The sequence below is a fragment of the Pseudorca crassidens genome, chromosome 11, assembly GCF_039906515.1.
Source record: "Pseudorca crassidens isolate mPseCra1 chromosome 11, mPseCra1.hap1, whole genome shotgun sequence".
In the NCBI taxonomy this organism is placed as follows: Eukaryota; Metazoa; Chordata; class Mammalia; order Artiodactyla; family Delphinidae; genus Pseudorca; species Pseudorca crassidens.
This window is the reverse complement of record NC_090306.1, coordinates 101,036,894-101,058,620: the sequence shown is the minus strand read 5'-3', so window position 1 is coordinate 101,058,620 and position 21,727 is coordinate 101,036,894. Positions and strand designations below refer to the sequence as shown.

At 55.8% G+C, this 21,727-nt stretch overlaps 1 protein-coding gene across 4 annotated transcripts in view; it reads right to left on the bottom strand.

The window, feature by feature from the left end:
* Window positions 1-21,727, bottom strand: part of PARVB (parvin beta) — a 111,859-nt gene that overhangs the window by 21,577 nt on the left and 68,555 nt on the right. For all 4 annotated transcript variants that reach the window (XM_067698340.1, XM_067698337.1, XM_067698338.1 and 1 more), the window contains 5 exons: window positions 17,063-17,165; window positions 9,777-9,917; window positions 7,964-8,079; window positions 4,843-4,901; window positions 2,027-2,046 (listed from right to left, as the gene is read on the bottom strand). In XM_067698340.1, coding sequence (XP_067554441.1) covers window positions 2,027-2,046; window positions 4,843-4,901; window positions 7,964-8,079; window positions 9,777-9,917; window positions 17,063-17,165 — 439 coding nt within the window. The remainder of the gene's footprint in view (window positions 1-2,026; window positions 2,047-4,842; window positions 4,902-7,963; window positions 8,080-9,776; window positions 9,918-17,062; window positions 17,166-21,727) is intronic.

The window sequence follows — 21,727 nt, the reverse complement described above, 5'->3', positions numbered from 1 at the left end:
GAGAAGAGGGGTGGTCTAAGGGGGTCTGGGAGGCCCCGGCAAGGGCTGCGGCTGTAGCTTGCGGCAAGCTGGGGGCAGTGAGAAGATTGAGGGGTGCAGAGGAACCAGCTCGAGGGACCATCGGGGGGAGGTGATGGGGTCCGACCTCAACCTCAGCAGGGCCGTGAGGCTCTGGGGGCCCCGAAGGCTGCCGCGGGAAAAGGGCCAGCGGAAGCTGCCGCATATCTGGGTAACCAGGAGGCCTCGGGGCCTGTGTCAGCAGAAGCCAAAACTGGGGGCAGATGAGTCGCCTGTCACCCACTAATTACCTGTTTGCATTTCACAAGCATGGGCGGCCTCGAATGTTCTGAGAACGGCTCCCGACTCCTCGGCTTCCCAGGGTGTCACAGCCCCCCGACGCTCCACCGTCTCCGGTGGCTCTCAGAAGGAGCCGCCCCCTGGCCACCAGACCCTCAGGGGCCCCTTCTCAGGGCTGCCACGGCCTTCCTGGCCGAGCTTCCACCCCTCTGCACGGGAGGCCGCACGTAGCCCCCAGCTGAACTGAGTCTCCCCGAGCCCCCAAACCTCAAACCAGGCCCATGACGCCCAGGGAAGTGAAAACACACAGAAAACGAAGCAACACTTAAAGATGCTCCCAGGGCCCCACTCAAGTCACCTCTGGGCCTCTACAGGCCACGGGCTCTGAGCCCCTCCATGCAGAAAGGACAGGGAAGCGACAGAAGGGCGCTCCAGGCCCCCCTCCCAACGGGCCCCCACCCGGACCCAGGGCAGGGCCAGGCCGCCCACGTCGCCCACTCCGCGCGCCCCATGCCGCCCTGGGAGCTGCCCTCCCCACTCTGTCTGCGCCCTCAGCAACTGGACACAGGAGGCTTCCTTTCCTCTCCCTTTTAAAATGTTTTTTAACAATAAAGCCATTAAAAAGAACTGAATTGCTACTTCAAAAAAATAGTGAAGACTGCATTTGCCCAGCACGGCTCAAGAACTACTCAAGGACATTCAATTGCTGCATTTTCTCTGGTTCAAGACCTTTGAGAACTAAAGAGCGGCATCCCCTTTGTACACGAGGGGCAGCGGTGGCATCCGTCCCCATAATCGCCATGAGGTCACAGAGGCCCCGTGGCCAAGCCCGTGGGTGCCTCTGGGGTGCACCCCTCACCCCGAGGCCCCCGCAGCTAGGGACCAGCTCCAGCTGGCAGGCTCACAAGGCACGGGGGGGAACTTCTATTTGGTTTCCACTTCTCCTTCTAACAGCCACGCTCCCCTCTCTGCTCCCTGGAGAACACGGTATCTGGGGGGGTGGAGCGCTTCTTGTTTTGTAATATTCCCCAAAGCGGTGAGCCTGGCACAGGCTGCTTCTTGCTGTGGCCAAGAGCTTGGGGCTTCCCATCCCTAAGGGCCTATACACCGCCACAAGCGGCCCCTTTATTTGCCATCCCTCGCTGAGATGAAGATGGGGTCGTGGGCCTTTAACGGGGCAGGGAACAGTTCTTTGAGAACAGCAAGAGTTTATTATTACTAACGGTAACAGTAATAGAGAAACCAACACGAATAGAGAGAGAGTCGGGCCCTGGGCCAAAGAGAGTGAACAGTGATTGTCTCACAAAATCCTCTCAAGAACCCCAAGGTCCCATCTCACAGATGGGGAACAGAGAGGTGAAGGAGCAGGCCAAAGGTCACCCAGCTGGGACCAGAGCCAAGGCTGCCTGACTCTAAGGTCTGTTAAGCTGGAGGTTTTAAGGTGGAAAACTATATACGAAAATACATCCCATAAGGAAGGTCCCTCCCTCCGGCTAGCTGACTATGCTCTATATTCACTGGGACATCGCCACCCTCCCTTTTATCCTGGTTCACTCCCTCCACCGTGCTTTGCTTATCCCCGCCCAGGCTCCCACAGCTCTGAGAAGCAAACCACATGCCAAAACCCACCCGGGGCCCTGCTGCCCCTGTGTGACTTCCTGGGGCAGCCCCACAGTGCCCGGCGACCTCAGACTCCCCAGCCCCTCTCCCCAACCCCTGGGTTACTTACCAAACCGACCCATCATCAACCTGCAAACAAGAACAGAGAGGACCATCAGACGGGCTGCTCAGAACCCCGTTTAATAAGCAGCACGGTAGAAGGTGGTGGAGGTGACCGGCAAGTCGGAGCCCCCTACTGCCCAGTCGAAGGGTTGTTTATATAAACGTAAGTCACATTGTGATAAATTCTCTCCCGCTCTAATTACAAACGAGAGGGGCTTATGTGGATTCTCACTGTTTGCACAAGACCTGCAGCAAACAGCCATGATTATTTAAACCACCCTTTAATGCCATTTGGGGGCTGTTTAATCACGGGAGTGGTTAACGCAGAGAGCATTTTAGCAGAAAACGGGTCTTCCAGCACCGTGAGTTTAAACCTTGAGTTTAAACTTTAAAATACAAGAGTGCAGATTACCCAGAGGTCACATTTCTGAGAGCGAGCACGATGTACTTCCAAGGAATCACAAAACTAAAGGAGGCTGGAGAACCACAGGCTGGGCCCTGATTCAAGGTGAGAGCTGAAACCACGAAGGACAGGCGGCTGCTTCCTCCTTGAGGATCTGAGATCACGAATGCCCTCTGTGTACTAGCGTCCTGAGAGGCAAAGAGACCTTTGCTTGATCCCCAAATCCCTCTAGACTCAAGTTCTTTGCCTCCATATTATTTAACAAAGAGTCTCTCGAGCACCTACTATGTGCAGGCCACGGAGATACAGAAATAAACACCGCATGGCCCCGCCCGCATGACGCCTGATGGTGAGAGAGACTCATGAGCCCACATTTCCACACAGCCCTGCGTGCACCAGAAATCTGACATACAGCAGATGCTATAGGAACTAAAAGGAAGGCAGCCACTCCTGCTTGGCAAACAGGGAGGGCTTCCTGGAGGAGGTGACCCATAGGACAGAGCAAACCTGGAGCTCGGGAGACCAGGCAGGAGGCTGGTCGGCCTCTGCTGGAAACCTCTCTCCACTATGACTTCGGGGTGCTCCCCCGCCCCCGAAATTTCCTGAGGGTCACATGACACTTCCCACGAGGCCCCTGGGTTGGGTTTCACATTTCTACAGACACAACCTCTCTTGACAGCTAGACCGCCAGCCCTCAAGGAGGGGAACTGCATCCTCTCAGCCTCTGGGCGTCCAAGCAGGCCCTCTGCCCGGGTGCTGCTGTGAATCGTTGAGGCCACGCTCCCAGGGGCTGGCTCTGGTGACGGAGCTCCTACTGCCCCCCGCCACCCTCTCAGGGCTCCCTCACCCTCTGCGAGACCGGGAAGGCCAAGCACAGCCTCTTCCCATCGCTGCACAACCCCCAACATGCCCCCCACCACGGGCCTGGCCGTCGCCCCCTTCGGTGGGCCATCTGCCTTCCCCCTCCCATCCAGGGTGACCACTGACTTGCTCTGACCCACAGAAGGTGGGGACACAGCATGCGGGGGTCCAGGGACCTGCAGCTGCCCTCTCACTCTCTGGGGACCCTGTGGGTACCAGGGAGGAAGCCCAGAGAACGAGAGACACAGGGAGGGACAGTGGCCCCCACCGGCAGCACCACCCGCAAGACTGCTGACCCCCTGTCAGCAAATAAAATGACCGATGTTTTAAGCTCCTTGGGTTGGGTGGTTTGTCACACAATGATGGGTAAGTAAGATGCCAGTGCGCCCCTGACTCCCCCAAGCCGCCCTCCTCCTGCTCTTGAATGGGCCGAGCGGGCTGCCCGAGGCCCCCCGTGCCGGGCTCAGAACCACGTCCCCCTCCCCCTCCCGTGGGCCTGGAACAGATGTGCGCACACGTCAGGCCGCACGCCAGGCCGCACGTCTCTCCCATCTACCTGACAGCTCCCACGCCAGGAGCGGTTTCCTGTGTCAGCTCGCTTCTTGAAAGACCATACATGAATTCATGACACAGTAATTAATCACTCCGTGAACTGAGCAGGTGGGTGAGCTCAGACGATCCATTTTTAATGCTCTGTTTCATCTGAAACAGGTTTAGTCGGGAGGCACAAAGGCAGTGAATTTTAAGGATACTTCACAGGGTATGCCTCCTAAAAACCACACGCAAAATAGAGCCATCTGATTTGCTATTTTCAACAGATCTGAAGCCTTTTAGACTTCTTAGAAATTGCCCTCTGGCCTTCTCTAAGAGGCAAGGGACGGCTCAGGACTATCTCATCAAAGGAAGATTCTAGTTTAGAGGCGTGGCTCCCTCCCCCTGACGGGGCTAAGACAGACGGCTAGATGAATCAGGACAACAGTTCCCTTGGACCATTCTAAACACCTCTCCCCCACCCGCCTCTCAACATTCTTAAAGCTCACCTTCCAAAATAAGGAGTGACAGTCCAAAGTCTTTGGAGAATAACTTAGTTCCAACATTAAAAACTTCGAAGTGTTTAGCATACCTACCATATGAAAGTTCACCGTTTTAAACTTCCCCTCATCCTTTTCTTCCTTATAAGAGATTCTGAGTGTGCTCAGTTACATTTTTCTTTGTTTATTATTCCCGGTCTCTTTCCAGAGAAGATTTCAGGCAGCGTAAATAAGTTCTAATGCCTATGTCACACATATTTGATCATTTTTCTATCTGGGAAGAAATAAAAGATCTAGAATTTCTCATTTAAATACCAAACCAAACTGCTATCTTGCCCTTCCTCAGCAAAACAAAAACAAAAACAAAACAAACTTTGAAGAAAGTGCACGGAGGATAGAAAGCTAGGGTGGACGCTTGCGATAAAATCCCATCTCAAGGTCAAGGGACATGGAGGGGAAAACGGCCCCCTGTGTGTGCGGGTCCCCGGCTGCAGCAGGGCCTGGGGGCAGAGCAGCTGGTCCACTTACTCGGTGGTCGTGGTCAGCTCCTCCGTGACGTGGCTGGAGTGCAGCAGGCCTTCCCGCTTCTGAAAACCCCAAAATGAACAAATAAATCAACACCTGGGCAGAGAGACAGAGCAGGCGGGCAGCTGAGGCCGTGGACAGATGGCCCCAGGGCCGGGAGGCCAGCCTGGGGACAACAGAGAACTAAACAAAGGTTCGGCACCACACCCGAGCTGTGCTCGCGGGATGGACTGCAGGGGACCACACAGGTGACCCTTTGGTGGCTGGAACCTGCCCCACCCCCGCCCCCCCTGCTCTCCTGCCCTCTGAGAGCTGGCAGCTGTGGGAGGTCTCAAGAGAAACATCTCTGCTCCCAAAGAACTCCTCGACGCCCTGCAGCTGGGAAAGGTGACGAGCATGAAGGGACATACGTAACAGAAGGGAGGCATCGGATGAAACGACACACGTGCACTGGGTTGAACAGGGTCCCCCCGGAAGTCACGTCCATTCAGAGCCTCAGAATGGGGCCTCATTTGGAAATAGGGTCTTCGCAGATGTAATGAGTTCAGATAAGGGCATAACGGACTAGGGTGGGTCCTCCCCAGTGACTGGTGTCCTCAGAAGAAGAGAAAATAGAGACATAGGAACACGGACCAGACGGAAGAGGCCACGTGACGATGAAGACAGAGACTGCAGGGATGTGTCCACAAGCCCAGGACAGCCGAGGGTGCCGGCAGCCGGCAGAAGCTGGAGGAGGGAAGGAAGGACCCTCCTCTAGAGCCTGCGGAGGGGCCCTGTCGGTGCCCTGATTCGGACTTCAGGCCTCTATTATGTGAGAGGACAAACATCTGTTTTAAGCCATCCAGTTTGTGGGATTTTGTTACAGCGGCCCCAGGACACTAACACGGTGTGCGACACACCTGTCCCAGAGCCCGGTAGGTACGGAGAGGCAACGATGGTGGGGGAGAGGAAGGAGGCGGTGGTGGTGTGCCCGGACCTCAGGGTGGAGCGCGGCAGCCTGCTAACCCAGCCGCCACCGTGAGCCCCTACTTGAATGCCTCAAGGGACGGGGAGCTCACTACCTGCTGGGCAGCCCACCTGGACGCCTCTCGAGATCCAAGATCCCCACGCTTTCCTGAGCTCGGCCTCCCAGGGAACTCTCACCACTGGTCCTAGTGAAGGAAGAGCAGCCAGGCGTCGGGGGCCGTCAGCTTTCCCACGGCCTCACCCTGGCTGATTCTCGGGAGAGCCCACGGGGGACGGTGGCGGGGGAGGCCCGGAGACATTTTATCCACTTATTCACACATCAAATGTACATCAGGCACCCACTAGATACCGGGCCCAGGGCTGGGCACGGGGCAGACGAGGCTGAATATTTTTAATTAATTAATTGATTTATTTTTGGCTGCGTTGGGTCTTCGTTGCTGCGTGCAGGCTTTCTCTAGTTGCGGCGGCGCGGGCTTCTCGTTGCGGTGGCTTCTCTCGTTGTGGAGCACGGGCTCTAGGCACTCGGGCTTCAGTAGTTGCGGCACGAGGGCTTAGTTGCTCCGGGGCATGTGGGATCTTCCCAGACCAGGGATCGAACATGTCCCCTGAATTGGCAGGTGGATTCTTAACCACTGTGCCACCAGGGAAGCCCCAAGGCTGAATATTTTAAAAGTCTGTAGGAGAACCTCAATTTTTTGAGGAAACATTGCAGCTCAGGAAAACCAAGTGATTTCCCAAGGCCACACTGCCAGGTAGCAAACGCGACCCTTCCCTCACTCCATCCCTCCACGAACTGACACACTTCTTACATCTCCCCATCTCAACTGGATAACCAGGCGCAGAGGGACAGGCCAGGGGCAGCTCTAAGACCTGAGACCAGCCAGTCCCCGGGGGCCTCCCCTCCCCGCTTCATCCCGCTCTGGGAGTGGCCCAAAGAGTCCTCCTGTGACCTTGGTCAAGGAAGGACGCGCCAGCGAGTGTTTGCCCGGGCGAGTAGAACGTTCTGCAAACCCCAAAGATTTTCTTGGACCAAAGTGCAGGCCTGAAAGGAAATACCCCAATTACTGAGCTGCAGAGTGTTCCTAGGGCCCAGAGTCTGACGTACATGGGTTTGGGAACCATACGCTCATGTGTCCTTGGGAAGCCTTTCCCGGCCGACCATCCTGAGGGTGGCAGGAATGGTCCCCTGTCCCTGACACCACCACCGACCACAAACGTTCCCCTTTAGGAGGCAAATGGGGCCAAACGGCAGGTAACCCTCGCCTGAGGCCAGAAAGGAACATTCCTGCCCATCAGGTCGGAGCCAAGCTCCCGGGGTAAACGGAGGGGTCAGACGGCTTCGGAAAACACAGGAGCAGCCAGAGCCTTGCAGACCGCAGAGACCACGGGACTGATAAGTTTAAAAACCAGAGGAGAGTGTGGAGCCGGACATCTCCAGGAACAGAAACACGAGAGACACCCATGTTCCGAGCGTAACCTCGACGCTCTGGCAGACACAGCTGATCCTTTGGGACCCGAGCACCCTCTCCTCATCCAGTGTCCCCGGTAACCAGGGCGAGGGGAACAGGGACACAGCAGGTGCTTGATACACGCTTACTGGACAAGACTGCACACACGAAGCCAAGGCAGGATCTGTGCCCCTGAACGCAGGGGAAATCGACAAGAAAGGTGTCTCCACCTCCATCAGAAGGACCCTGGCTCCCAGTTACGTTTTTCCAAGTGGAGCAAGAGAGTCGACCCTCAAAAACATGATGGGGGATGATGGATGTCATTGGGAGGGAACAGAGAGAGGCTGTGATTGGGGTACTGGGGTATCTGTTTCATTCCGCTGGTCTCAGCCCTCTCCAGTGACTAATAAGCTCATTCAACAGGCCTGAATGCTTTGCAGGGAAATGAATGCTCTTTTGCAAAATGTGGAAAAGTGAACCTCCACGCACTCACGCCTTTGAATCTGCCTCTCTTCAGATCAACGCCACTGTTTCTGCTCCATCGTTTACTCTGAAGCCAGAGTAAGGCATACATTTCGTCAAGAGGAAAAAAGAGAGGGTAGTCTCTTAACGGGAAAAGGAAGAAAGTATGCAAACTAGAGGAGGAAGGAGCACCGGAGCCTCTGGGGCAGAGCCGCGGGCAAGCCGACCGCCGGGCTGGCGATACTTACCCGTATGACCACCACTTGCACGGAGACGTGTTCGGGAAGGCGGATCGGGGCCCGGAAGTGCATGGCCAGGGCCACGAGGAGGTGGAGGATGGCCACCAGGTTCTTCCCGTGAATCGCTAGTCGGGGAGGGAGGAAGGGGGCTGCTTTAGATCATGAGACAGGAACCCCGAGCCCACGTCCAAAAGGCGGTGAAACCAACAAGGGCCTACTGTATAGCATGGGGAACTATACTCAGTATTTTGTAATAACCTATAAGGAAAAAGAACCTGAAAATATATATATATATATATGTGTATAACTGAATCACTTTGCTGTACACCTGAAACTAACACAACATTGTAAATCAACTATACTTGAATTTAAAAAGGAAAAAAGGGGGCGGGAGGGGGGAGGCAATAAAGACGCTGAGTGAAAATGAGACCTCAGAGGAAAACCACGGGCAGCAGCACAGCCCATGGAAAACGGAGAACAGCTGATGAACAGCCTGGGTGAATTAGTGCTGGCTTCTAACGTTTTCTTTCCTGTTGACCTCAGGTGACTTGTGCAAGCACTTTCAAAAGCATGTTGTCTGTAAAAGGAATGAACTGGGTGGTGAAGAGAGGGAATGAGCAGGAGGATACAGTCAGCACAAGAGAAGCAAAAAGACCGGGAAAAAAGGTCACCTGGGCACTTACCCACCACCACGACATGCATCATTATCTCGGGTGCTTAAAGTTCTCCCTCTATGCGATCAACCGTCTACACGGGGAAGGCTATGCAGGGCAAGCGGTGCCTGGGGGTGTTAGACGTGCCTCCTGCCCCACCTAGGGCCCTGGTTGCCAGCCCCGGCCACTAGCTCTCCTCTAGGATGTGGACGGTTATCATCATGCCGTCCAGGGCTTTACTGATTCCCCTCCCCCAGTCCTGCAACCCAGGAGTGGGCCTGGGTCTGTCCTAGGTCTCGATGCCAAGAAGCCAGGGGTGAACCTGACTGCAGCCTTGGTCTCACCCAAGAACAGGGGCCCTTGGCGGCAGGGAGAGCATCTCAGCCGCTCCGGGCGGCCCTGCCGTGGGGACGGTGCTGGGGGAGGGCAGCAGGACAAAGCCCTTTCCAGTCTGTCCCGGCCGGTGCCTCACTTTTCTGGGTTTATGTCCTGCCTGGAAATACTGTGATGCCACGTATTCCCAATGCCGGTGCTCTCTGAGACATACACCGGGGGCCGGCCTGAATCACCTTCTGAGGACCCGCATCGGTGAGTCACCAGTAGCACAGCTCACTGGGTGTTGGTGCCATTGGTATCCGCGGTGGAGGGTCCTTCCAAGAACCCCACAGAGCTTCTTCCGTCTTGTAACCCAAACCTGGAAGACTTCCACTGGAAGTCTCTCTTGATCCAGAAACGGTGCCTCTCCGCCCTGAAGCTTGGGGAAACCAGAGCACTGCCGGCGTGACTAAGTCCCTCACTGACACCCTCCTCCTCTCCTGGCCTCCTCCCTCAGGGCAGGCGTGTGAGCGGATCCGATACACGCGCTACCAAACGTAAAACGGAGCGGCCGCACGGCACAGGGACATCAGTCCGGCGCTCCGTGACCGCCCAGAGGGGTGGGATGGGGGGTGGGAGGGAGACGCAAGAGGGAGGGGATATGGGGATATACGGATGCATATGGCTGATTTCCTTTGTTGTACAGCGGAAACTAACACACCATTGTAAAGCAATTATACTCCAAGAAAGATGTCAAGAAAAAAAAAAACCCCACAAGGCCAGACAGGAAGACGAATGACACGGCAGGAAGCTCAGAGGCCGGGCTCCCCTCCCCCATCCTGGCGGCCACTCACTGTCCACGGTCCACTGGAGCGCCCGGCCGTGGGGCCGCAGCAGCTCCTGCACCGCCTGAAGCACTGTCTGCAGCTTCTGCTTCTGCCCTATTTCGGACTGGGTCACCTCGGCCACGTTCAGCTTGCAGTCTGCCAGTTTTTCTGCAACAAGAAGGACAAGGGCAAAAGGCAGAGTGTCAGGAAAAGCCGGAGGGGCTCAGGGCCGCCTGGCCAACCGGCCGCATCGAGGTCTCCCCATCCTCTGTGGGGCTGCAAAGTGGAGCAGGTCATCGCCAACAGCGGGGACTGCCAGGACGCTGAGCCACGGAACTCTGAACTTTCGAGTCACTCCTCTTCCTTAGAACATCACTCCAGGGGGCTTCCCCTGGTGGCGCAGTGGTTAAGAATCCGCCTGCCAATGCAGGGGACACGGGTTCGAGCCCTGGTCCGGGAAGATCCCACATGCCGTGGGGCAACTAAGCCCGTGGACCACAACTACTGAACCCACGCGCCACAACTACTGAAGCCCGCGTGCCTAGAGCCCGTGCTCCGCAACAAGAGAAGCCACTGCAATAAGAAGCCCGCGCACCGCAACAAAGAGGAGCCCCGCTCGCCACAACTAGAGAAAGCCTGCGCGCAGCAACGAAGACCCAATGCAGCCAAAAATAAATAAAATTTTTTTAAAAAAAGAAAGAAAGAAAATCACTCCAGGATGAAAGGGGGGCGGGGAGTTCAAGGATTAAAATGTGGGCGTCCCACCCAGGAACAGCATATGCACAGAGAATGAACAAGATGATTCAAGGTGCAGCTGGGAGGTAAGGAGGTGACCTGCGGGGAAGGGACCAGAGGTGAAGAGGCTGGGCCAGTGGGTTCCCAGAGGGAAGAGAACTTTGGTGAGAAAACAGAAAGGCCCTCAGGGGTTGCCTCAGCTTCCTGCATGCATTCGCTCCCAATTCTTCTTTCTCTAACAGCTGGGCCCCACGGTAAGAAGGATTATGAGATATCCAGAGACCTGTGACAATTTTCTCACCAGAGTGAGCGGGGAGCAGTCCGGAGGAGCTGACGAGCACGGTCACATCTGCTCAAGACTCATTGACTGAAGCTGAGTCCCAGCCCCAGCCCGTGCGCCTTCACTCCCCTCCCGAGCGGAGCAGGAGGGATGCCCCACCCCACACCCGCTAAGCGGCAGGCGAGGAAGGCTCCCCAGGCGTCCCGCCTCTTCATTCATTCCAAGACTCGGGGTTCCCCGATAGATCTCCTCTGCACAACAACAGAAGCCACGTCATAGGACACGGCGAGATCAGGAACCGGGAGGGTGATGACAAAGTGCTGGGCACGGAGCCTGACGCGCTGTGAGCCTCCGGCACAGGGCTGCTGCCAGCACTCCCCAGCAAAGTTCTGTGGACGGCGTTTTCTCCGGAGGCCCCTGCTCCGTCAACACTGTCTCCCCCATCCTCCCCTCCCTCGATGAGCACAAGAACAAGCAGTTTCGATATCCCCCCTTCAGGATCCTCTCATTACACAAAAACATCGGCTGGGCTCAGGGTTAGTCCAATCATTCATTCGCTTACAAAACAGTTACTGAGCACCTACTGTGCGCCAGGCACTGTCCTAGGACCAGATGCAGCACAGACACGGGAGACAGAGCTCTAGTGGGGAGTCAGCCACACCTGAAGAACCTCAGCTTGGGGGGCAGGGAGTGCTCGCGGCAAAACAAAGCAGCTCAACAGAGGAGGGAAATGATTCCTGTTCATGCGTTCTGATGTCCCCCCATCTGTTTCTAATAGGTCTTAGCGGAATCATCCACAGCTGTCTGCCCATCTGAACCCCCCCCTGAAAATACATAGCACGTCCCCAGGTGCTCAAAAGCCAGCGACAGGACGGAGCAGGGGCCCCTGGGGAAGGAAGGAGGGTTGCAGAGAGCCAGGTGGTCCTAGAGCCTCGCCCGCTGGGAGTGATGGGGAGCCCGGCACATCTCTGCTGTCCCTGCCGCCAGCCAAACCTGGTTGCCATGACGCCGGGGGGAGGAGGAGTCGTGCACGGAGAAGGGAAGGAAACGGTATCAGCCTGCTACAGCTGCCGTAACAAAGTACCGCAGGGTGGGTGGCTTAAACGGTGGAAATTTGCTTTCTCACAGTCCCGGACGTCAGAAGTCCAAGATCAAGGTGACAGCAGAGTTGGTCTCCCCTGAGGCCTCTCTCCTAGGCTTGTAGACATCCTCAGCTGGTCCTCCCTCTGTGTGTGTCTGCATCCTAGTCTCCTCTTTTTTTTTTGGCTGTGTTGGGTCTTCGTTGCTGCATGCGGGCTTTCTCTAGTTGCAGCGAGCCGGGGCTACTCTTCGTTGTGGTGCGCAGGCTTCTCACTGCGGTGGCTTCTCTTGTTGCGGCTCTAGGCGCTTGGGCTTCAGTAGTTGTGGCACGTGGGCTTCGTAGTTGTGGCTCGCGGGCTCTAGAGCGCAGGCTCAGTCATTGTGGCGCACAGGCTTAGTTGCTCTGCAGCATGTGGGATCTTCCCGGACCAGGGCTCAAACCCGTGTCCCCTGCATTGGCAGGCGGAGTCTTAACCACTGTGCCACCAGGGAAGCCCTCCTCTTCTTATAAGGGCACCAATCTGATGGGTTGAGGGCCCACCCTAACTTCATTTTAACTTTAAAGACTCTGTCTCCAAATATAGTCACATCTCGAGGTCTTACAAATTCTGGGGGGGACGCAACTCAGCCGATAACAGAAACCAAGGAGGCTGGCCGTGCCTGGGTGCCGCCTGTGGCTGCGTCTCAGGTAACTCCCCCAAGTGGGAGAGAACGAGGCCCTTGGCCGCCCTCATCACCAGCATCACTCTGCCCACTGACGGGACTGCAGGGGCGGCTCAGGGTTTTGGCGTGGCCAGGACCCCTATCTTCCTAGCATGGAAAGAGACAGAGGAAGATGGGGCGGATTCTCAGCGGTGGCTGGAAAACATGAGTGATGGCCGAACGCGGGGCTTGAACACTTACTACACAAGGAAGGGCTTGCCTTTCACGAGGAGAAGCGTGTGCCATGAGTCAGAAGCATGACAACAGCCAGCCCGGGAGCTGCCTCAATGCTCCAGCGTGGGCGTTGTCACTGCCCACAGGTGGCTCACCTGGACAACACTGCAAATGCAGGAGAGTTACACCCCCTGAAACTTGCCCTGGCAGAGGGTCTGGCAGCTGCCCCCGGAACCCGCTCTTAAGGAGAGGGGCACATCAGGGGGCCTACTAGTGTAGTGACTCACAGCTGGCCAAACCCAGAGGTCTGTGCTCTGTCCTCATCGCCCTCACTCCTGCCTTCTCCTCCTCTCTCCTGGCTGGACCCTCCAGATGCCTGTGCTGGCCCTTCCTCTGACCACTGACCACCCCCCCCCGGGCCCAGTCCCCAGACCTCTTCTCTCTACAGATGCACAGAAGTCAGCTTTGGCCTGGCGTTCGGCCAAAATCTCCTATTTCGTTTTAGCTTCTGCCTTTGAAAAGTAAAGAGCTGAATGCCTCCATCAGTATCATTCCTGGCAGCCCTGGGCCCCAGGATCACGTGATCACGTAGGTTACTAATGCACCTCATCAGGGTAACAGCACATCATTAATACGACCAGTGACGTTCTGTTAATATCTGGATATTCTCTTCCATTGTTCTCTTCTTCAAACAGTGGTATGTCAAAGCACGACACATGAGACTTCAGAATTGCCCATCTAGGAGTCCTTATGCAAGATATTCAAACAGGATGGAACTGCAACTACGTCACGCTAAAAAGGCTGCCTGAGCCAAAGTCAGCCTCTTGTTAGACCTCACAGATCACAAAGCGGACGTAGCAGGACTCCATGACAACCACAGCCACTGCAGAGCAAGTACCGCATCTGCTGCGGCCAACTGAAGAGGGGACCAAAAGGATGTGCCTTGAGCAGGCAAGGCCTTCTTACAGGGTACCGGCTCTAAGACACCCCTGACGCTCTACTCCAGAGAGGGCACTGGCATCATTTATAGGCGTCTAGGGCTGAGATGCAGATGCACATCTAGAGCTGATCTTGTGATCCTGAGAGACAGACTTCCACGACCACAGCACTAGATCTAAGGCTTAGGGATACAAGGTTTGCAAGTGACTGGGTGAGTGGAGCCACAGCTGCATGCAGAAAGCATCAGAAATAAAAGTGTAAGTGAGCACAACACCCTTATGTTTGCTTCTGAAAATATCATAAAGTGTCTCCTTTGGGCAGCGAGCAAAGCAGCAGTTCAAAGGACTGTTTCAATGAACAAGCATTGTCACCAACAGCCAAGTCTTCAAGTCCAGGAGTCAGAGGGAAGCGAGGTCTTTACACAGAGAGGGAGGGAAGCGGATAACCCAGGGCAGCGTCACCATCAGCAGAATCCTTGTGGGCAGTGCCAGTCTAAGAGCCATGCCTCCTCCGTCCTTCTCTGCTGAAAGTAAGTGTCCGTCGTCACAAAAGTCTGGTTCAGTGACCTCGAGAGCAATCTAGCACCTCACAGTGCTGAGAATGGCTGGACCGATGATACACTAGGAAACAACAAAGCTCTAACCAATATTTTTTTTTTAAGATTTTTAAAATTTTTTATTCTTTTTATTTTTGGGTGTGTTGGGTCTTTTGTTTCTGCACGAGGGCTTTCTCTAGTTGCAGCGAGCGGGGGCCACTCTTCTTCGCGGTGCACGGGCCTCTCACTGTTGCGACCTCTCTTGCTGTGGAGCACAGGCTCCGGACGCTCAGGCTCAGTAGTTGTGGCTCACGGGCCCAGCTGCTCCACGGCACGTGGGATCCTCCCAGACCAGGGATCGAACCCGTGTCCCCTGCATTGGCAGGCAGATTCTCAACCACTGCGCCACCAGGGAAGCCCCAACCAACATTTTTAATAATAAAATTGTGACAGTTACTGAACGATCTTGATAACATTTCAGATTTATTCTTGTACTAAAGAAGTTCATTTTAAGATGGGGGTTCTCAGCTTAGATGAACAGAGATTTATTTAATTCTTGACCCACGGCATTCAGCCAAACACAGAATTTGGAACATTCCCTCTGGGTGAGGCCACCCGGTCCCACGGCATTAACCATCTCTGCACTGCTGGTCTCCACCTTTACCCTGCAGCTGACGCGGGCAGGATGGGTATCAGCCCTCTTAGCAGATGCACCACCCACCTCCTCATCCCCGCCCACCACGCCACTCCCAAGGGCTTTCTCGCTCACCAGCTGTTCAGGCCACAAACCTGGCCAGCAGTCTTCATGCCTCCATCAGCTTTAACCTCCCACATATCCTCCACTTCCATCCTGGACCGAGCCACTTCCTCTGATGCCCGGGCTGCTGTGACAGCGCCCTGACTAACCTCCTAGGTCCCCCTCCTGACCCGCCCCCCAATTCATTCTGTACCCAGAAGCCCAAGCAATCTTTTAAAACGCTAACTCAGACCTCGTCACGGCCCTGCTCAAATCCTCTAGTGGCTTCCTGTCACTTGGAATAAAAGCCTTTGTCAGGACTGGATGTGATCTGGCCCCATCTGTCCACCCCGGCCACCTGCAGCCACCTTTCACTGCCCTTTAAACACTGCAGACTCTTCCTCTCTGCAGAGTCTCAGCCTGGAATGTTCTTTCCATGACAACTGTGCAGAAGCCTGCTTGGATGTCAGCTCCCCAGGGGGGCTGCCCCCGACTGCCCGGTCCTTCCACCCGACCCAGCCCCGCTGCCCCAGAACCTCTCTGATTCTCTCCCTAGCACTTGTCCCTCTCTTAGAGCATCTATTTGTGTTTCAGGTTGAACCACCACACAATAGTTCTCTTTCTCCCCTCTGCCAGAACGGGTGTCGGCAGTGGGGCATGGGGACTTCCTTCTTCCTGTCACCACTGCATCTCCACACCTGCCACACAACAGGCCGAAGGATGTTCATTCAACCAACGAAGGGATAACCAAAATAAACACGAAACCTTCTCCTGCTTAACGTGCTTTTTGAGGACTGACTGAACAAGGACCATGTCCTCAGAGCCAGGTCTACGTGACAAGACCCTGCAGGTTTCCCTCCAAGATCGGACCGTCTGTTAAGAGCCATTGTGCTGAGTGTGCAAACTGCCCGCAGGGACCCGGGACTGAGGAATGACACAGAGGCTGGGCCACGCCACGATCTGGGCAGCTGCAGGGGTGCGTCCTGTGGGCCAGCCCTCCCCAGGATGCCCCTCTCCAGCCCCAGCCCCTCCTGTCTGCTTTCCCTCAGTACCTCTCCCTAAAAACAGCACCCCCCAAACTCCAGGTGCCTGACTCGGGTTCCCCAGCACACCCCTGTGGAGCAAAACATGGTCCCACCCCAGTGCTGGCCCCTGGCTGCAAGGAGTGGCCCTCCAGGCAGTCTGCTGGGAAGACCCTTGCACAGGACAGCGCTGGTCTGTGGGGTCATTAAGGGGTGAAGAGCGTGCGTAGAAAGAGCCCAGGGAGCAGGTCTGCACACCGCCAATGCTGGGGCAGGGCCTCCCGGGGACCTTCAGGAGGTGAGGTATCCTAACGGACAAGGGGACACTGAGTCCGCCGGGCCACACTCACGGGGATCTGGGGACCCTACCCAGGGCCTTTGCACTTCCTATAAAAGGAGCCCACGTCCTGCAGGTAGGAAACGACGGGGCTTTCTTCACTCGCTCGGTCAACACGTGGCTGCCGTGTGCCCGGTGCTCGGAGGAACTCGGGGGACCCACCAGCCCTGCTTTCACTCTTCATCTCTCTGTCTTTGTCGTGTTGTCGTTCATTACCCCTTACTGACCCCAGGCCCTGTGCCCGGCCCCATGCTAAGGGCTCTACAGATGTTACTTTGCTGAGGAACTCTGTCCACAAGGGACAGACATAAAAAGAGCATCGCAGTCAGTCTCCCTCCTCGCCACTCCCCCGCCACCCCCCATCTAAATCGTGCCCCCGAAGGGCACGGCTGGGGGCCATCCCCTCCAGCACCCTGGCCCCGATGGGCCTGCACAGGCTGGAGGTGCTCACAGCTGGACGGGCGCAGGCCAGGAGGGAGGGCTGCCGCAGAGAGGAGACGGCATCCCGTTCGTGCCCCATCACCGCACTCCCCTTGTACACATGCATCCAACAGCAGAGGCCACAGACGGTTCTGGGAGCTGTGAGTGACCCAGTGCAGCCCCGTGACTGGGAGCTCCGGCAGGACCCCCACCCGAGAGACGATGAGAGGGCCCCAGGGGCCACCGCCTGGGAGCCATGGGCTCAGGGCTGCGGCTTACAGACGAGTGACCCATGTCGCCATGTAGAGGATCTTGTGGTCCAGCCTGGGGCCAAGCCCTTCCCGTGGACTCACCCAGGAGCTTCTGCAGCACCTGCCCGTCGTACAGGTCCTCTTCCAGCTGCTTTACGATGATTCTCTCCCCCACCAGCACGTCGTTGACCCAGTCGATGAGAACCTGCGGGGTGGACAGGCGTTATGGCCTCGCTCGCTGGTGCCAGGAGGGCCCAGGCGATGACCAGAGCAAGCGCAGGAACGGAGAGCTGCTGGACACCGAGACAGTGCAGGGGCCAGGAGAGCCCGAGGGGATGGGCACACTTCTCCCACCCAGGCTGCCAGGGCTCCCGTGGGATTCACAGGAGGACTGGTGGAGGGCGGCAGCATGGGCAGACTGGCCTCCTCCCAGCGGGGACTTGGGTACGTGTGGGAACTCAGCCGGAGGAAATGATGATGTTCACCATGGCATATGCAGGCGGGCGGATCAAATGAGGAAACATCAGTAACACCGCCCCCCACGGCCCGAGACAGCACAGGTGAGCCTTAAAACGTCCACCCCCCTCCCTCCCTTAATATCTGCACTAACGCCGTGGACCGAAGGGGATCCCGAGGGGCTGTTACTGACAAGCTCTGAGAGCCTGCTCCCAGCGGCACCCTAATGTTTTCAAGGCTTTACTGAGATAGAATTTACATGCCACCCAATTGTTTAGTATCCTGACAAAGTTGTGCGACCGTCACCGTAACGCACTGAAGCACATTTCCATCACCCCACAAGGAAGCCCTGTATTGTCGGCAGTCACGCCCCGTCTACCCTCCCCCACCTCCTCTCAACCACAAAACCATCGTCTCCATGGATCTGCCCGTCCTGGATACTTCGTACGAAAGGAATCACGTCATACGTGATCTTTTGTGTCAGGCTTCTTTCACGTATCATGATGTTTTCAAGGTTCACCCAAGTTGTAGCACGTGTCAGCACCTCGTTCCTTCTTACAGCTGAATCCGTTGTACGGAGAGACGCGTTTTACGGATTCATTCCCCAGCCGATGGACATTTGGGTTGTCACCACTTTGGGGCTGTTGTCAACAGCGCTGCTGTGAACACGGACGTACAATTTTGATGTGGACACACGTGTTCGTTTCTCTAGACCAGCCTTTTCTCAACAAGTTTCCCTTCAATTCGCTGAGTAATATATCATAAAAGAAGACAGCTTCAATCGTGAAAATCTCTACAGAGAAATAGGGTTCCCACTGAACAAAATTCCATTTGGCTGACGCTGCGTAAGGCAAAATGAAACTTCTCCGCAAGATGAAACGGATGTCTGAAGAGACTTGATCAAAAATACCCGTATTACATGGTTTCCCTGTGCAAGCAAAACCGATGAAGCTAACTAACTGGTCCCAATAACCTCCTGGAAATGGGCACTGATTGGCCCTCTCAGAGATAAACAAAAGGACACAAACCAGACTAGAGTATCCTCTGTCACTCTCTGATACGGATGCCACCTGCAAAATTGGCCACAAAGCAAATTTCTGTGAAATTTCTATTTTCCCACTAACTCAAAAACATTCAATCAGACACACAATCCCATGGAGAACAGAAGTGAAAGTAAATTAAAGGGACTACACTCAACAGCAGCCCTGTAGCCGAAACCGGGGTCCGGCCACGTGCTGCTCAAAAGCGAATGAAGAGGCAAGGATGGTGGAAAGGAAAGTTGGCTTTATTTTGGGTGCCAGCCACTGGGGGTGGGAGAGGGTGGACGCCTGTCCAAAGGCCGGCTCCCTCCCCCCACAATGACAACCAGGGGGCACGAGCTTTTATAGACAGAGGGACGGGGCTCCATGCAGAAACAGCACAGGCAGCTCTGGAAGTCATCTTGAAATTGGTCATTGGTGGTCCGACCAGCGTCATCCTGATTGTTTTAACTACCATTTCTCTTTAGTTCCAGGGTCAGTTTGTTCCCATTTCCTTGAGGCCAGTTCTTGGAATTGTGGCAGCTTAGGTCGTGGCTACAGTCTGGTCATCAGGTAGTTCACTTCTTCCACCTGGCGGGGGGTTTCAGTATCTATAAGACACCTCACAGGATACATGCGGCTCAGAATGTTATCTGTAGCCCTTGGGGAGGAACTAAAGGTCCTTGACTATGCTTAATGACTAAACAATTATTTAGTCTCGTTAGACCGTTCTCCTTTGTTTCTGCATTTTCTCACTTCTCTGGTTTAAGGTTTGGCTGAAGTTTCTCCACTGACAAAAGGCGGGCAGAGCACACGGAGTCGGGGGAAGGACCACAGAATCCTGCTCCGTCTCAGCCCCGCGGCATTCTGGTTTTGTCGAAGCTGTTCCCGAAAGGTCGGCAGGATGGAGCTGGCCCCACGCTGCAGCCCTGCTCCGTCTCCCTCCCTGGGGGGCGAGTATCCTGGGAGGCTGGGAGCTGGACCTCGCCACCCGGCTGCCTTCTCTCCCACCTTGCAGCACCCTCTCCCGTCACCCAGCTCCCACCCTCCTCTCTCACCACCCTCCCAGCTTCCTTGTGTCAGGGGTCCTGTAGCCACCTGGAACCACCTGGGAGGTCAGGGGGTGGGGCTTCCAAGGTCAAGAGGGGTGGGGGGCGGGGCCAGCCCTGGACTCTCACCTGGGCCAGGAGGGGAGGGGGCAGTGGATGAGACGAGTGACCGTGGGCACTAGGGGGAGTGGGGACTGGACGTGGGGACCCCGGAGGGGCACGGGGAGGGGGTTGGGGAGAAGCAAGGTCTGACCCTGACCCTGGGTACGGGCAGATGCAGAGGGGGAGCCTGAGGAAGGAGCTGGTGCGCGGGCATCTCGGTGGATGGAGCGGCAGGAGTGGGGGGGGCGGGGCAGAGAGGAAGCCGCCAGGCCAGGGGCTGTAGGTATCAATGAACAAAGGGGAGAACCAGGAGGCGTGGCAGGGCACGGTCGGCAGTACGATGACGGAGGGGGGTCTGGAAGCAGCTGCGAGGACGCCTGCCCCGTCCAGGCCCCGACATCACGGAGCAGAGACCCACCTAGCTCTCCAGACCCCAACATCCACCTTCTGGGCCCCGGCTACACGGCCAAAAACAGCAGATTCGGGATCACAGACAGACCTGCCCCGTAGCTTTACCTCCCCAGCCAGCAGCGCCAGGCTCCTCGCGGGAGCGCCGCGGTCCTCGGGCCCTTCCTTCCACAAAGCTCTAGGGATCTGCTACCTCGGCCTTCCATCAGGGATTTCACGGCAGCTGCTGGGGCTGAGTGGCAGCATTGCACTCAGCTCAACGGCTGCCACTGAGCGCCTTCCTGGTGCCAGGACGTGGGGACAAAGGAGGCGCGCCCCCTGCCCTCCGGGAGTCCAGGTCCAGCCGGGAGACGCAGCGGAGAGAGATGAATGGTGAGCACGAGCCATCACAAAGGATTCTGACGTGAGGGGTCACGCGGCCCCGGGAGCAGAGGAAGTGGCCTTCAAGGGCGGGACAGGAAACAGCTGAGCAGAAAGAGGTGCCCGGGGGCTGGGGCAGGCGGGCCTGGTGGCCGGGTGGCGAGATTCGGGCCGCGGAGTAGTGAACCGCTATCCCAGCGTGGACCCGGCAGGGAGGCCAGGAGGGGCCGGTGCCCATCGGAGGACAGAGCTGCCGCCCAAACAGCCTCCACACTGGGCCTGTGTGTGCTACGTGACCCAGCAATTCCACTTCCAGAAATTTCTCCCAAGGTACCCATCCAAATGTGCTCCTAGACGTTTACCAACTCGGAAATGATTTCCAATTTTGTGTAGGAAAAGCTGACTGCACAAAAGAAAAAGCCTGGAGGGACACGAATTCAAAACTTACCACTGCCTTCTGTTTGAGTTTTCTGTCTTCCAGGTTTTCAGCAGTATCTGTTACTTTGGTAATTAGAAAAAATAATAATACATGCCACTTATAAAAATTAATCACTGTCCACATGGCTTCTTTGTCGAAACTGACAAGCAAATCCTACAACGCAAACGGAAAGTCCAGAGACCCCCCAAAAGCCAAAACAATCTTGAAAAGGAAGAACGAAGTTGGAGAACTGACACTTCCTGATTTCAAACTTTCCTACAAAGCTAGAGTATCAAAACATGTGATACTGGCAGGGGGACACGGAGGTCAATGAAACAGAAATGAGAGGTCAGAAATAAACTTCACATACAGCCAAGTGACATCCATAAGGGGGCTAAGACAATTCGATGGGAGAAAAAAGTCTTTTTAACAAATGGTGCTGGGACAACTGGATACCCACATGCAAAAGAATAAAACTGAACCCTTACTTTACACCATATACAGAAATCAACTCAAAATGGATCAGACCTCAGTGTAGGAACTAAAACTATAAAACTCTTAGAAGACGTGGAGGTAGGGCTTCCCTGGTGGCGCAGTGGTTGAGAGTCCGCCTGCCGATGCAGGGGACACGGGTTCGTGCCCTGGTCCGGGAAGATCCCACATGCCGCGGAGCGGCTGCGCCCGTGAGCCATGGCCGCTGAGCCTGCGCGTCCGGAGCCTGTGCTCCACAACGGGAGAGGCCGCAACAGTGAGAGGCCTGCGTATTGCAAAAAAAAAAAACCAACCACTACGAGATACCATTTCATACCTACTAGGGTAGCTATAATCAAAAAGACGAACAATAAGTGTTGCCAAGGATGTAGAGAAACTGGAAGGATTTCCACACACTTCTTTGGGGGATGTAAAATGGTGCAGCCACTACGGAAACAGTCTGGCAGTTACTCAAAAGGTTAAG